General features: G+C 52.7%; 6 protein-coding genes across 6 annotated transcripts; 3 read left to right on the top strand and 3 right to left on the bottom strand.

Annotated features, from left to right (window-relative positions):
• Positions 1–574: 574 nt before the first annotated feature.
• Positions 575–2,299, top strand: MAA_05034 (Homeodomain-like protein; the record flags this gene model as incomplete). Its single annotated transcript, XM_007823032.1, has 1 exon — positions 575–2,299. The coding sequence occupies one exon, from the start codon at positions 575–577 to the stop codon at positions 2,297–2,299; it is 1,725 nt and encodes a 574-aa protein (XP_007821223.1).
• A 115-nt stretch (positions 2,300–2,414) lies between these two features.
• MAA_05035 (CT20 family protein) lies at positions 2,415–3,421 on the bottom strand (the record flags this gene model as incomplete). The annotated part of the gene is made up of 2 exons (XM_007823033.2): positions 2,415–3,157; positions 3,220–3,421. The coding sequence occupies 2 exons, from the start codon at positions 3,419–3,421 to the stop codon at positions 2,415–2,417; spliced, it is 945 nt and encodes a 314-aa protein (XP_007821224.2).
• A 381-nt stretch (positions 3,422–3,802) lies between these two features.
• MAA_05036 (gamma-tubulin complex component GCP6) lies at positions 3,803–6,730 on the top strand (the record flags this gene model as incomplete). Its single annotated transcript, XM_007823034.1, has 2 exons — positions 3,803–3,923; positions 3,987–6,730. 2 exons carry the CDS (start codon positions 3,803–3,805, stop codon positions 6,728–6,730), a joined length of 2,865 nt encoding a protein of 954 aa, XP_007821225.1.
• Positions 6,731–7,096: 366 nt separating this feature from the next.
• MAA_05037 (DASH complex subunit Ask1) lies at positions 7,097–8,565 on the top strand (the record flags this gene model as incomplete). The annotated part of the gene is made up of 4 exons (XM_007823035.2): positions 7,097–7,184; positions 7,252–7,358; positions 7,428–8,376; positions 8,441–8,565. The coding sequence occupies 4 exons, from the start codon at positions 7,097–7,099 to the stop codon at positions 8,563–8,565; spliced, it is 1,269 nt and encodes a 422-aa protein (XP_007821226.2).
• A 540-nt stretch (positions 8,566–9,105) lies between these two features.
• Positions 9,106–9,384, bottom strand: MAA_05038 (uncharacterized protein; the record flags this gene model as incomplete). Its single annotated transcript, XM_007823036.1, has 1 exon — positions 9,106–9,384. One exon carries the CDS (start codon positions 9,382–9,384, stop codon positions 9,106–9,108), a length of 279 nt encoding a protein of 92 aa, XP_007821227.1.
• Positions 9,385–11,997: 2,613 nt separating this feature from the next.
• MAA_05039 (Major facilitator superfamily domain, general substrate transporter) lies at positions 11,998–13,983 on the bottom strand (the record flags this gene model as incomplete). Its single annotated transcript, XM_007823037.1, has 5 exons — positions 11,998–12,312; positions 12,459–12,911; positions 12,969–13,630; positions 13,700–13,778; positions 13,849–13,983. The coding sequence occupies 5 exons, from the start codon at positions 13,981–13,983 to the stop codon at positions 11,998–12,000; spliced, it is 1,644 nt and encodes a 547-aa protein (XP_007821228.1).
• Between the last annotated feature and the right edge of the window lie 478 nt (positions 13,984–14,461).

Raw genomic sequence — 14,461 nt, 5'->3', positions numbered from 1 at the left:
TGTCAAATTGAATACTGGAAAAGGGGTTTTGCTTTTAGAATATGAAGTACGAAGATCAATGCTCATGGTGGTTATGAAATACCGCAACAACGAGCTTGTGACCTATGGATGGTGGATATGCCTCCTGAAAAAATCAAAGAGATGGTTTTAAAGCAAAGTGTTGCGTATTAGCCAAAATACTATCACCAAGGATTTTTTCTTTTCTTTTTCCAGCAGTGATACTGTAAAGCTACGGAGTTACAGTGCGACAAAACCGAACAGTGATAGTAGTCTAAAACCCCTCCGGTTAGTGGTCGTGAAAGCGTCAATGAGGCTTAGTCATTAAAAGGCTCCACCTTCCAATTCATCGATCCACCAGGATTTCTTCTCCGATTCACTTCACCTCAACCTCACTATGAAGACAGATAATTTCCAGTGTAAAGGCAAGATACTCGAGATAACCGTCAATGCTCAAATCTTTTATTAAAAGTATTACCCCTGATCCATCTTTTCTAAGAATACAACCAGCATTTATCCCTGGTACAATGTCAACACCGGCGCAGGTGCCGCTCACCGCTTTGGAAATTGTGGGAGCATGGACCCTGACGAAGACGTCGAAGAGTACTCCGTCGACGAGGAAAATTTTGCTAGCTATGAATCAGAAGCTGCAAACGCACATCTGAGAGGAATCGCCAGCAGCTACTCGGCGGTGAACCACAGTGACAGCGACAGCTCTTATGCCTTAAGCGAAGCCAACCATGTTGTATCCGAAGATGACGACCACCTAGCTAGCAGATCACCATTGAAACGTTCAGCTGAACAAGCCTTCAACAACCTTCCATTTAAAAGGCAAAAAGGTGTCTTGAATCCCGAATACCTGGATCTTCTTAATCGCGAGATTGATGACGCTGCACATCAGGTCTGTTTGGAGGACATACCAGAAGGCAAGTCCGACCTGAGAGTCGACCTGCCTGGCTCTCAGGTCGGACTTACCTTCTGGTCCACAGTTGAAAAAGCACATTTTTTTGAGTCTGTATCACGACTGGGCAAATACGATTTGCCCGGTATCGCAACCAGAATAGGTAGCAAAAGCGAAATTGAAGTCAAGCAGTACGTCGAGCTGTTGCAAACAGCCAACGATAGCAGACAGAGTTGTTTGAGACGCCGATCCTGCTTGGAGCCAGCAGAGTATCCTGCAGCTGTTGAGATCAGCCAACAGTGTTGCCATTTTCAAGAAGAGGCTGCCGATACTGTCTCAGTCCTCCAAGAGCGCAGAGAGGAACAACGAGAGAAGCTAAAATGGGGACAGAAGTGGAATGTTACTCCTTCTCTAGCCAGGGGATTAAGCCACCGTGGCGAGGAGAGCGATGATACGTCTGGCATGACGTTGAAATTCTCCGAGTTGTTTCATCTGTCTAACTGGTTACAATTGTCGGAGCGCGTGTTTATGAACTCATCGGTTCCTGGCAACAACTGGAACTACATCGACCATCAAAGACCATCAATGTGGGCCACCGCGTTCGACGACTTTTACTCAATTGCCGTTTCTGTCACCAGACGGCTCGTTCAGACAACCTTGTTTATTAGCATGTCGAGAATCAGGGCGAAGAAGGAGCTTGTTCCTACCACTCGGGATATTGTCCGGAGAAAGGATGTTGAAGCCGCAGTTGCCTCACTCGCCATGCCACATGATTCGAAATCGAGGTGGATCAAAAGCGCGAGAAGGTTGCGATTGGACGTTTTTAACGAACCGCCAGATAAAGATGACGAGGAAGCCGAAGAGGAGCCCATGACGTATGAAGAAGTTGAGACTATACTCTCTGGGAATAATGATGACATTGAAATTCAAGCTCCAAAGGGTGTGATTCTCACAGATGAAGCTTCGCTTGATGGGGATCTGAAAGAGAGCAATGAAAGTGGTGACAACGACACTGGCATTGATTCGGAAACAGAAGATGACGATGATGAAAAACACGAGATTACGCGGGAAGCTAATGAGATCCTGCTTTACTCGACCCCAGAGCTAAAGGATATTCAAGCCGCAAAGCAAGCGCTCAAACTGCGCATCACCACGGAGAGGCAACAGGAAGCGCAGGCCGAGATACACGACGAGTATGCCAGCTATCAAGCAGAGATCGAGATGTGGGATATCTTGAAGAGGAAGCCGCTAATGGAACTACCTAAAGTGGAGGATCCCGGCCCCGTGCATAGATCGATTTTGAGTGTGGAAAATGTCTATGCTCTTGGACGAGACTGGGCTTCAAAGCTGGAATATTATGGGGAATGGGAGACGTTGGATACTGCAAGGCATGATGAATAAGATGCACATGATCAATAGAAGAAGCGGCAAATTTTTTCGCCTTTGCATTTTGATTTAGTATACAACCAGATATCTGTACTTTAAAAAGAATTAACAAGTCAACAAGTTTTCATTCTTATTTCCTTGATCTTGTCCTCCGCGTTGTAGGTTTAGGGGCAACGGTCCTCCTCCTGGCTGCCCTAGTTGATCTCGACGCTGGCGTACCACCTTCTTCAGCACTCTCGTCCGCTTCGTCCTCTTCCTCCTCTTCGCCCTCGCCCTCACCTTCTTCCTCATCCTCATCCTCGTCCTCCCCGGACCCACTCTCTTCCTCCTGATTTTCAGCATCTTCCTCCTCCTCCGTTGTCTCTGCCTTTTCCTTTTCGGCCTTGTCTTTGTCCTTGTCACTCTTGTCATTCTTCTCCGGCTTAGCCTGCTGGCTTGCTGCCCTCGTGCGTCCCCTTGATCCCCTAGCTGGCCTGGCAGCTGGCGATGGCGCATCCGTGCCGTCCTCGGTGTCCTCGGCGTCGGTGGCCCTGGCCTTTGATGCGGTTCCTGATCTCTTTCGTTTTCTCGCATGCGACAGTTCGGGTGAGAGTTCCAGTTGTGGCGGAGATGTAGGGGCTTCACTAGAGTCCGCTACTGCTCTCTGCATCATGGAGTCAAGGAAATGGGAGTGAGGCAGTGTAAAGTCGACGTATTTATCTTCAGTCTCGTCATCGTCAAAGTATTCTCGCTCATCGATGAGGTCGAGATTGTAGTAAGTCCGTAGCTTGTCCCAGATGTTGGGGATTCTGGTATGCTGGTAAATATCGGGATCAAAGCCATGATTTCGCAAGTGTTCAGATATCGCAATCATCCTGAAATGCTTGTGCATGCCTAGATTAACGTGATTAGCCAAACATGCCTTGATTGTTTGTCTGCTGCGAATGGTCACGAACCCGCCGGTTTCCAGCGAATGACGCCTTTAAAAAGAGAAGCGACTTGGTCATCTGTCCACATATTATTGTAATTCGAGACGTCATGTTTCGAGGGATCCCCAGCTTCACTGGCAGCAGGGGTGTCAATGTCCATCGCATCATCGTCCCGAGTTGCGCTCGGCGTCGCGACGGCTTGGCCACGCGCACGTTTCCTGGGAGGCATTTTCGGCGTCAGGCGCAGTCGTTCTCGGCTGATCTGTACGTATGTAGGCCTGGAAACACAGCATGTAGTTGATTGGGCTGGCAATGCCTACGTTTCTGTTGCTAATGGCTGTTGCTGTTGAAGACTGAAAAGTATTGGAGAGCTCTGAGTTTGGCGATTGGTCGATGCGATCACTTGGGTCTGGCAGCCGCAGTCCACATGTTGTATGTACACATCAGGTACATGTGGGTTCTAGCGCGGGGCCACGGCAGCTCTCGCAAACGCGACCTTGCGCGTCTTCCTGAATCACTTCGACGGGCCATTGAAGCAACATTGCCTACATGTAGGTGCAGTCAAGGCAAGAAATGATACAAATCGCCTGGCAATCATAGCAATGAAGACATGACGGACGAACCAAGCGAAGCAGATGTTTTTGCCATCCCAGACTTTTGGAAGACGTCAAGGTGGCTCGATCAATTGGCTAGCGAGACGTCCACCTCACTCTTTGGCCACGGACTTGACGGTATGCGCATACACCCATTCTTCTCGTGGTGACTCTCTTCATTACTAAACTAGTCCAAACTAGCATTATACAATGTCAAGTCTACCTCATTACCCTTGGAACCGATCGCGGTCGATACTGATGGCTTCTTCAAGCTACCAGAAGTTGGCGAGTCTCACGCTGATGACCCAGACGAGCTCCAAGATTCGGACATGACAGCCTCAACTATACAAGAGCATCAAGAGTTTGAGGACAAGAGCGACATATGGACTGGAGTTTCCGAACCGCAGCCAAGGCCGTCTGCCTTCAGAACATGGGAGACATTCAAAACGGGAACGCTACAGCCATATATACCCATGCTTCTTTCTGAAGCTGGACAAGGCGCATATGATGCCCTTTTAAGCTGGCCAACGGACTCGTTAAATTTGCAGAATACGAGCACGCCGGCTGTTGAGACTAGGGCATATTTTACATCTGTGCTGGCCTTGTGTCTCGGCCGAGAATCCGTCTTCTTTGCACGAACTGCTGAAGATTGGACTTTCAAGTGCACGCTTCCAGAGTTACGAGTGTCTGGGTACAGCCGACAGGTACTTCAGGGCGTACAAAGACAAGCCGCAATGTGCGGTTCCACATTCTTACGACTCGGCGCATTTTGTCAATCGTCGTACGCTCCATCTTCAAGCCGCTGTGCTATAGCACTAGCCAGCGCCATGAGCCAAATTCTACAAGCCGTAGAGCATCGAGTCTCTGTGGATGGCCGATTTCCCGAATCGCTGCTACAACTTCAGACTACGATTAGGGAAGCATCTACCATTCTCCGTCCCCTAGACGACCTCGCAGCGCGAATACCTCGTGATCTCCCAGATGAAGAGATTTTGTCGCTCGTTTTTCGGGAGGCATCCACATTTGAATTCAGTGAAAGGTATATCAGGGATATGCTTTGCGAAATATTGCAGCGGATATCAAGCCCTTGGGTCGAGTCAGTTGAAGAATGGCTTGGCACACGGCGAGAGGTGGGCATGCCGTTTGCAAGGTCCAACATTGGGGAGACCAAGGGATTCGTCACAGTCAATGTCGAAGTCTTTATTGATGATTTCGGACGAGAGGTTGAAGACATTGACTTTCGGTTGGATACTGGCAGAGTCCCGCAATTTTTGCCTTCCGATATTGCGGAGTCCATCTTCGAGACTGGCAGAAACCTACGGTTTATTCGGACATTCCACCCAGATCACATTCTGGCCCGATCCGACGTCATCATGTCGAACCGACCGCCCGCTGCCAGATGGCTATTCGATTGGGCTTCTATTTTGGATCTTGAGGATCGTATCGCCCAGTATCAAGATGGCATACTGGATGCTATTCAGGAAAGCCGTTCCGGCACAGCATATGCCGCTGTTCACCCCAAGCTTGGAGTAGATGAGCCCGACTCTGATCTCGAGTTGAACTTTTTCGGCGTTGATGAATCCACCATGGAGCAACGGCTAATTGAGTCGATGGATCACCTCAGCCAGCCGTTAATAGAGAGTTCAAGCAATGATTCGCTAAGTCGCATTGTGCAAGAAAAATTTTCTAGCGAAATTGGAGACGATAGTATAGCTTCTGATGACACACCACACTGGTCTCTGTTGCCAATTCTGTCATTTGGTGGCATTGCGGCTGCCCAAGCTCGAATTGTAAATCGGGAAAGCCTTCGCTTGCTATTTGAGGCCAATAACGTTCAGCTTCACCTCAAACTCCAGCGAGACTTCCACCTACTCGGAAATGGCTTGTTTTGTAGCCGGCTGTCCCACGCTTTGTTTGATCCCGATCTCGAGACGACTGAAAGGCAGGCTGGTATAGCGATGCAAGGAGGCGTGATGGGCCTCCGACTGGGAGGGCGAGATACATGGCCGCCGGGAAGTTCTGAACTTCGCCTTGCCCTGATGGGAGTACTCGGTGAGGCTTATGGTTCTCAGGGGGTTATGAAGGCGTCTACATCGATCAATAGAGATTCGGGTGCTTCCCCCCTGCCGGGGGACCTGAGCTTTGCCGTCCGAGACTTGTCCGAGGAAGAAATCAACAAGTGTATGAACCCCGACGCATTGGAAGCTCTCGATTTCCTGCGGCTCTCGTACACCACACCTCCCGAGCTGACGTGGATAATTACACCAGTCCACCTCATGCAGTACGACCGCATTTTCAAGCTTCTCCTCAGGATTCTGAGGATGCTGTACGTGGTAAATCGCCTGTATCAGGACACCAACTCACGACTTAACACATGGGTCGAAGAGGATACGTCGTATCGATTCGTCAGAGAGTCGCAGCATTTCGTGTCCAGCATCGCGTCGTACTTCCTAGACAGCGGTGTTGCGATAGCATGGCAATCATTCGAGAACAAGTTGAACAGCATTCGTGTTCATCTTGACAAGCCCGATACAGCCCCAGACAAATGTGCGTATAGTCCCAACCAGCTACGGGACATGCATTCACAAGTGTTGGAACGGATCATGTACGCCCTATTTTTAAGGAAACGGCAATTGCCCGTGCTTAAGCTTCTGGAGGAAATATTTGGCATCGTCTTGCAATACGCAAAGCAGTCAAGGTTACAGGCACTCGGAGAGGAGGGCGAATCTGCCGAGTTGGCCAATTCGGCTCACATGTATGCTGAATTCCGAAAGAAGGTTCAAGTGTTTATTACAGTTTGCCGTGGCCTGTCGGAAAAGGCGAGGGCATCTAGCAAGAACACGGTAGATGGCGCATCGTTGGAAGACTCTGGCTTTGGCGATGATAGCTTGATTGCACAGTTGTTGGTGAAGTTGGATATGGGTGACTACTACTGTGGACGCTGAGTTGGCGATGGCCCATTGATCGGTCTAGATTATGACTCACGACGTATGACATTGAAGAAAAATATGATGGCGTGTTGGATTATTCGTAACGTGCCTGAACATGCGTGGTCTGTCTTGTGGCTGTGCATGTGCATGTGTATGTGCATGTGCCTATGCCTGTGCCTGTGCCTGATGTGTGCCTGCGATCAATTAGGACCAGACATCAATGATTGCACATAGCAAGCTGCCCCGCCAAAAGTCACCCCAAAACCCCTCTACGCGTGGAGACGCGCCTCCGGCGAGGTCCAGTCTCACCGATGCATTGACTTGGGGCTGGTACGGAGTAGGATCCAATTCATTCTTTTCGCATCTTTCTCCAGCTCCAAGATGGCGCGATCGAGTGCAGCTGCGCGCAATCTGTCCTTGATGGAGGAGCTGGAGAAGCTCGAGCAATCCATCACTCTGACTTTGCAAGGTAGATTCACCGCCATCACGGGACAAAGGGCTGTGTGTTTACGAGTGGCATGAGCTGACTCGCATAGAAATTGATCACAATTTCAGCAAAGCCCACCGAATCGTCACGACGAGCATCATACCAGTAGTAGAGCAGTATGGCGAGCACTCTCGCGCCGTGTGGGAAGCATCCAAGGTGGGCACACGACTGGAGGACACATGACGGGCCACGGAACCAATTTGGATGCTAATGTTTTTTGCGCAGTTTTGGAAGCAATTCTTCGAAGCGTCCGCCAACGTCTCGCTGTCCGGCTACGAGGAGCTCGCCAACGACGACGAATCGACAGTCATGGAGGACAGCACGGCAATGAGGGACGATGCGTCGGCCGACCACACACAGACACACGACGAAGACATGACAGCAACACCCGGCGGCGCACGAGACAGCACAATGCACGGAGACGAGTCGCTCCTGGACGACGCTGAACTTTCGGGTAGTACCCCGCGTCCACCAGTGACCGAGATGATAAAGGCAGGGGCTTCGGGCCACTCATCACCGTTTGACAGGATGCAGCGCGAAATCAGAGGCGATAATGACGGGACCACGGTGCTGCAGGACAACGAGGACTCCACGGTGCTTTTCGCCCAGCGAACGGCTCAGCTGCCAGATATCTCCATGACGCCCAGAGGTCCGCGCGAGGACCAGGCGGCCAGACAGCAGGCGTCGGCGAGACAGGCCAAGGACCCGCTGCTACACCGCGTGTTGGACAAGAATTACAGGGTGCAAGCTACACCGCACCGGCCGGGCATTAAAGTATCTCCCGTGAAGAAGGAAAAGGAAAAAGCAGCTTGGCAATACGACGATTCCATCATGTCATCGCCCGAAATTGCGGCGCCAACGTTGCGCAGCGAAGTCTTCATGTCGCCATACAAGTTGATGGCGCGACAACGCGCGGCGGCTCAAGCCCCGAGGACCCCCGGCGTCAGCGTCCAGACGCCGGCGACGGCAAAGAAGTCGCGCGACGTTTTTGCTTTGGCGGAAGAGGATAAAGGGGCTGGCGGTGCGGCGGCAGCCCAGGCAGGGCGCGGCAGACAAAAGTACGAAATCGACTGGGATAGCGACGAGGACGGAGACGACGACTTGTACGCAGGCATGAGTCCACCCAAGACGATTCAGTTTGTGCTGCCGCCGTCCAAGTTACTACAAACGCCAGGTGAGTCTACTTGTTGCCATGTGTTTGATGATGAAAGTTTGGGGGGGTGCTAATTCGATTACAGCTCGCGAGGCGAGCCGGAGGATCGTGGATGACATACTGATGGATGCCGGCGCAGACATGGAGTCGTCCGAGTACAGTCCGACCATGGTCAAGATGAATGAGGATATACTGGATGATAGTTTCTAGAGAAGGAAGTGTGAAAATGTCGAGATGGGTCGCCTCGTGAAATTGATACCATATTGAACCAGTATGGATCGCGATCTATTAGTGATGTTGTCACCATGATGAGAATTGTGTGTGTGTGTGTGTGTGTTTTCTTTTGGAAACATGCTTCTTTTAAAATCTCCCATCTGCTAACTGGCCGAAATTACCAGACTCTATGAAAAAAAAAGACGACGAAACTCTTGCTCGTGGAATGCCCTCCATGTCAGGGGCCTAAGTGGTCAGAGCTCATTGATTCAACAAGAAAAGAAAATTGGTATTTGATGCCAAAAAAAAATAATTAATAAAATTAAACAAGATTCATCCCATCTTTACGCTGCATGCTTTTCAAAGACGCCATTTTATTCCCTATGACCTCGTGCATCTCAATAAAGGTGTCTGGTACCATTATGCCGTTTGCCCCGTTGTTTCCTCGTCTCTGTTTGACGAGCAGGCAAGGTAGTGTATGTATGTATTCCGCCAAGTTAAGAAACCAAAAAAAAAAAGAAGAGAAAAGGAGTGGTTTTAGTTGACGAATCGGAAAGAAGGCAGCAGAGCGGTAGGCAGCTTGACCTTTTTGGTGTCCTTCTTGTCCTTTTTGTCCTTGCTGTCCTTGTGGGAGGCGACGGAGCTGGCGGCGGAGGCGCGGCGAGACTCGGCCGGGGTGGAGGCCGACGAGGGCCGGCGCGACCCGAGCATGTCGGCAAAGACTTTCTTGGATGAGGCGCGGTCGAAGATGTGAGGGGATGAGACGGGGCCGTAGGCATTGAGGGCCTGCTGGGCTTGGATGTTGGCGGCGCTCATTGTGGTTGTTTGCGTGGTGTACGTGGGAATAGTAACTACAGCACGTAGTCTTTTTGAAGGGCTTGTGAGTGTGGGAGTGTGGTGAATTGCCTTGGTTGTGATGTGTGTGTGAGTTGTGGGATAGAGAGGCTGCGATGGAGGCGGAGGTCTGGCAGATACTTATAGTTTGTTGCTTGAACAAGATTTGTCGGACGTGGTGATGGCTACTTGGTACCTAGCCCAAGGCCGTGTAAGTGGTTTACGTCTGGTGGTACGTAGCAGATGGAGTCTGGTGCCTGGTGGATGAACTGGATCGCGACTGGCAGTGGGGGTAGCCGGTCCGCAGGCGGGGCTGTGGGCCTGCAGGGGTGGGGGCTGCCGGTCTGGTGTGTCGATTGTCGTCGAGGCGTTGCGCGTACTACAGCCTTGTCGTCAACGGGCTGGTGCAAATTTCTCAGGCTGCATGTGCGCTACGCCTCCCGCTGCGCCAGCGCTGGGCCACCACACCAGACACCAGTGACCAGTTGACGTGCAGCCACACACAGTCACTCGCCGGCGCCGTGAGTCACCTGGCAAGGCACCAGCAACGGCTGCGGCACCCGAAAGCCAGGCGGCGTCACAGGTTTGCGTGCGCACCAGACTTGACAGGAATTGATCGACGTGCTCACTTGCACCTTCAGCTTCCCGCCTTGTCCATGGCCTGAGGCCCCTGCCCTTTGCTGCAGGGCGGGAACACGGCCCACGGGAATTACTAGCTCGCCATTCCCGTGAATGGTTCACCGTGACACCATCTTTCATTCCTTCTCGTAATCATTCAGGTCAGGTCAGGCCAGGCCAGGGGGGTGCCGTTCGAAAATGGCCGCCAGAACTCGATCGATCCAAGCTTGCAAGGGACCGAAAACTCTTCTCCCACGTGCTGGGCAGCACCCTTTACCGGTCTTCTCTGTTTTTTCTCGGCGCTTCTTTTTTAGTCACACGTTTCCACTGTGTCGTCTAGCCCTGGTGCTTGACTGGCTCAGAGTCTGTGGGACGGGTTGGCGACATTTTGGGCTTATTTTTTAGTCTCTCTCTCTCTCTCTCTTTTTTTTTTTTTCCACCCTCAAATGGAGCCCCTGGCCGCCAGACCGGCTGTTGGTCAACAACGGCGGCAATGCGCGTTGCCAGCCGAAGCCAGCCGCTGGCGTGTAAGTTGCGGCCCGCGCCAGCACTCCCCCCCTTTCCCTTTTTTTTTTTTCTAAACCCCCCTCCTCCCTCGAACCTCACCTGCAGACCGTTGTGTTGCAGTGGATTCACAGGTGACGGTGCAAAGTGCCAACGGAAAAAAAAATTTTCTGACCAAGGCTGCCTTGCCTGCCTGACCTTGTTGGTCTCGGGGCAAAGTGGGGCCTGGGCGCCGAACTGCTCCGGGCTTGGACGGCCGCTGGGGCTGCGCCACTCCGTGACACGGTTGCCTTGGTGGGCGGGATGAGTACCCGGTGCGTCTAAGTAGAAGTCTGGTGAATTTTTTTTATTTTATTTTTTTGTCTTTCCACAGTTCCATCACGACGTATCCTCGCATGCAACACTAGCAAAATAAGGTCGAATGGTCTCGTTCAGGCTTTTCACGTCGGGCGAACCAGGGACCGTTCCCCTCCCATGTCCCACCGGGAGCGGCAAGCTCAAACCCTCCTCACCTTGACGTCTACACCGTCCGACTTTGTACGTAATAAGGCTCCGCAAGTGTTTGATTCTTGACGCCGGCGCCATCGATACACGGCCCCGTGTTGGGTCTCGTGGCCCGACTCTTGCACATGGGGGGGAGTTGCACGGTCAAATAGAATCAGGAGGGCGACATGTTTGGACGTCCGGCCGTGGTAGGTAATATATTGGTTCGTTTTTATTTGATTCTTACTTGTGGCCCGGGTCGGCGTCGACCAGAAAGCGCCATCGGGTGGCGCATGTTGCACCACGATGCATGGCAATGGTACGATCTCGGGTGTGATGTGATTCCTTGATGGCCGCATGGCAAATCACTGGCACCATGACTGCGCAGAGGACCGCTGGGCCGACGGTCTGGCCACGGCTCGACGTCTACCGAGCTGGTTTGTCGTACAATTCCTTCTCTTGTAGCATTGGTGCGAGGGCGTCTTGGGGCGTCTGGAACGTGTCAAGTCGGATACCGAGAGCGTGCTCGGCCGTGGGCCAAGAGCCGGGCGGCGGTGCGTTGCAACAAATCACCTTTACCTTACAACATGGACTAGATGCTCGGGCACGTCAGATCCTGCACAGGCAGACTGAAGGCTTTGACTCGAAGCGTTCACAACATCATTGCCTGGCACCAGCCGTCTGCCTGGAAAACTTGGGCCATCACGCAGTCCAAAAATTTTGCCTGTTGCACGGCACATTTCACTGTAAACCTTTTGTCGGACTTGTCATGGGATTGTCACTTGTCATCTCTTTCTTTTCAAATGCCGTCAGTACCATTCAAATCCTCAGCTTACTACAATCCACCCTCGCCATGTTGTCAGTTCTGGCAACCAAACATCAAGGCCAATATCTCATTCCATGTGAGCGATTCTATTCAAAGTATTTTGAGGGCGATTCTGCTCAAAACCGCTGTACGATTGCACCCACGTGAGCGGAAAGGGCTCGCCATCAAATAACAACCGCCACATGCTCATCCATAAATTGAGCAATGTCTTGAACAAAAGCACTGGCGACAATCGACACGCCTCCAAAGGCTATGCTGCAATAATATACCCACGGATACGCCATGGCGTATGCATTCTGGCCCGCTAGCACAATCGACTGCCAGAGCTCCACGTTGCCGTCAACGCCTGGAAGGTGAAGGATTTCCTGTGTGAGAGACGCGGACGTGAGCTCAATGGCCGCCTTGATCACTTCCGGCTCCTTGACGCCGCCAAGGACCATGGCGGTCGATACTTGCTTGATGAGCTCTGGCGTGAGCTTCTGTACCAAGACGTTGTAGTAAATGGCATAGCCTATTGCTCCGCCAATGACCCTAACGGACAGTGTCAAGGCAGTTATCGTGGCAATGAGGTCGTCGGGACAAATAATTGTCGTAATACACTAGTTGGAATGACGATGCCTCCTACGCCGAGACCCGAGACGAGAAGAATGGCATAGACGGCCTTTTCGTTGTCACGGTTCGCGGCCGCCATGGCACCGCATCCTGCCGTCATGACGCACGACGCAACAAGCAAGAGAACTCGAATGCCCCGGCCGCGTAGCCACGTCATGAGTCCCAGCGTAATCACGCATCCTGCCATGACGCCGAATCCAAACGGCAGACCACGCAGGCCCACGGCAACAGGATCGTGGCCATACACATTGTAGGCCTGGGTTGGCCACAGCATCAGCACGGAGAAGAAGTTGGCGCCAGAGATGAAGGCGATGAGCATGATGAGGACCAGCGTCCGCGGGGCTTTACCAAGGCGCCTCGGCACCATTGGATACTTTGCAACCCAGCCCTCCCAGTAAACAAAGAACAGGATGAGGACCAGGCCAATGATGAATGGCGCGAGGACATGGGCGCTCTTCCACGCATACTGTATACAGACTCTCAGCTATTTCGCCTGTGCCGGGAGAAGAAGGACACGACGTACCATGTATCCGCCCCAAAGAATGCCGGCAATGAGCAGGATGATGCCCGTGATGGACGTGAGGCCGCCAACGAAATCAATCCGGGACACCGTCTCCTTGCCGGAGAGAGAGGCCGAGTTGACCCGCGGAGGCGGGCTGTAGAAGAAGAAGGCGACGGCAAGGCCAACGGCCGTGTAGGCGATAATCATGACGCCCACGTAGCGCCAGTGGGCATTGGCAGCAATCAACTGCCCCCACATGACGGAGGGACACCAGGGCAGGATCGTCATGATGAGAGCCGCAATGTAGACGCCGCGTTGCGCGGTGGGCGCAATCTCGGCCAATCCAGAAATCGATATCAGTTCGGAGATGCCCGCGCCGACGCCGGAGAGCGCCATACCGGCTGCGGACGAGACAATGTAAGTTGAAAGAAGGAAAAAAGGTTTCTGCTCGAGGGTAACCGACTCACCAATAAAGGGGTTCATCTCGTGGGCCGTGACGCAGACAATCTGGCCGATGATGATGAAGGCGCTGCCCAGCATGGCCACATAACGGCGGCCGAGGAGGTCGGACAGCGCTCCGACAAAGGGGGCCACGGCGGCGAGTGCAATCAGGTTGGCGGTGATGAACCAAACCCATCGGTCGACGCCGCCAATGTCTCCGTAGACGATGGGGGCGATGCCACCTGTTCAAGGGGTGGCCATGAGCAACTTTTTCTTCCGGCGGTCACGCTGGCGAGGCAATCGTCCCTCACCGTAGAGATAGGGCGGCATTTGGCCGCTCGTCCAGCAGAATGCCATGGCAACAAAGGCCATGAGGCGGCGAAACGTAAACTGTCGAGCAAGAGTTGGTCAGCACTGGTGAGTCCCGTCTCGAGGAGAACGCGGGGGTGGCTGTAATGACCTTGTTTGCGTGCTCGTCTTCTTCGACTGTGGCCTCGCGCGACGATTCTTCATCTCGCCAGGGCTCGACTGTCGTTGGGTGAGCATGTTTCTCTGGCTTGTCGATGCCCGAGGGCGTGGATGGGACGACGGCCATGGTCAAGCGGGCGTGGGTACGCAGGATCAAGGTTCGATGTCAAGAAACGCAAAGGGGCGTGGGTGCGCAGGATCAAGTTCAAGAAGAACAAAAGAAAGGGTCCGGTCGAAGGGCGGAGTTGTTCCAACCGCACAGTCCACATCGCTTCTGTCCATCCGGGGACACGCCACATGCAGCTTTTCATCACGTATTTATACTGCTCGCTGCTCGCTGCTCGTCCACGCTCGAGGTCCATCGTGGGACGACCCATGGCTGATCAAGCTCGATGGAACTGCATAGGAATCCCTGTCCATCCGGGAATATTGAAGCCTCCTCCACGTTGCGATGGGGACGCTAATGGAAACTACGGCATTCAGGGCTGCACGGGGCGTTTTCCCCGCATTACCGAGTACTATCATGAGATGGATGAACGGGGGGAGCAATATCTGGAAATGGGGCCCATCTCCGTCGTGCGAGAATAAACCCCTTGATTGGGTGC

The sequence above is a fragment of the Metarhizium robertsii genome, assembly GCF_000187425.2.
Source record: "Metarhizium robertsii ARSEF 23 chromosome Unknown MAA_Scf_2, whole genome shotgun sequence".
Lineage (NCBI taxonomy): Eukaryota > Fungi > Ascomycota > Sordariomycetes > Hypocreales > Clavicipitaceae > Metarhizium > Metarhizium robertsii.
The sequence above is the reverse complement of the archived record's forward strand: the minus strand, read 5'-3'. Positions and strand labels throughout refer to the sequence as shown.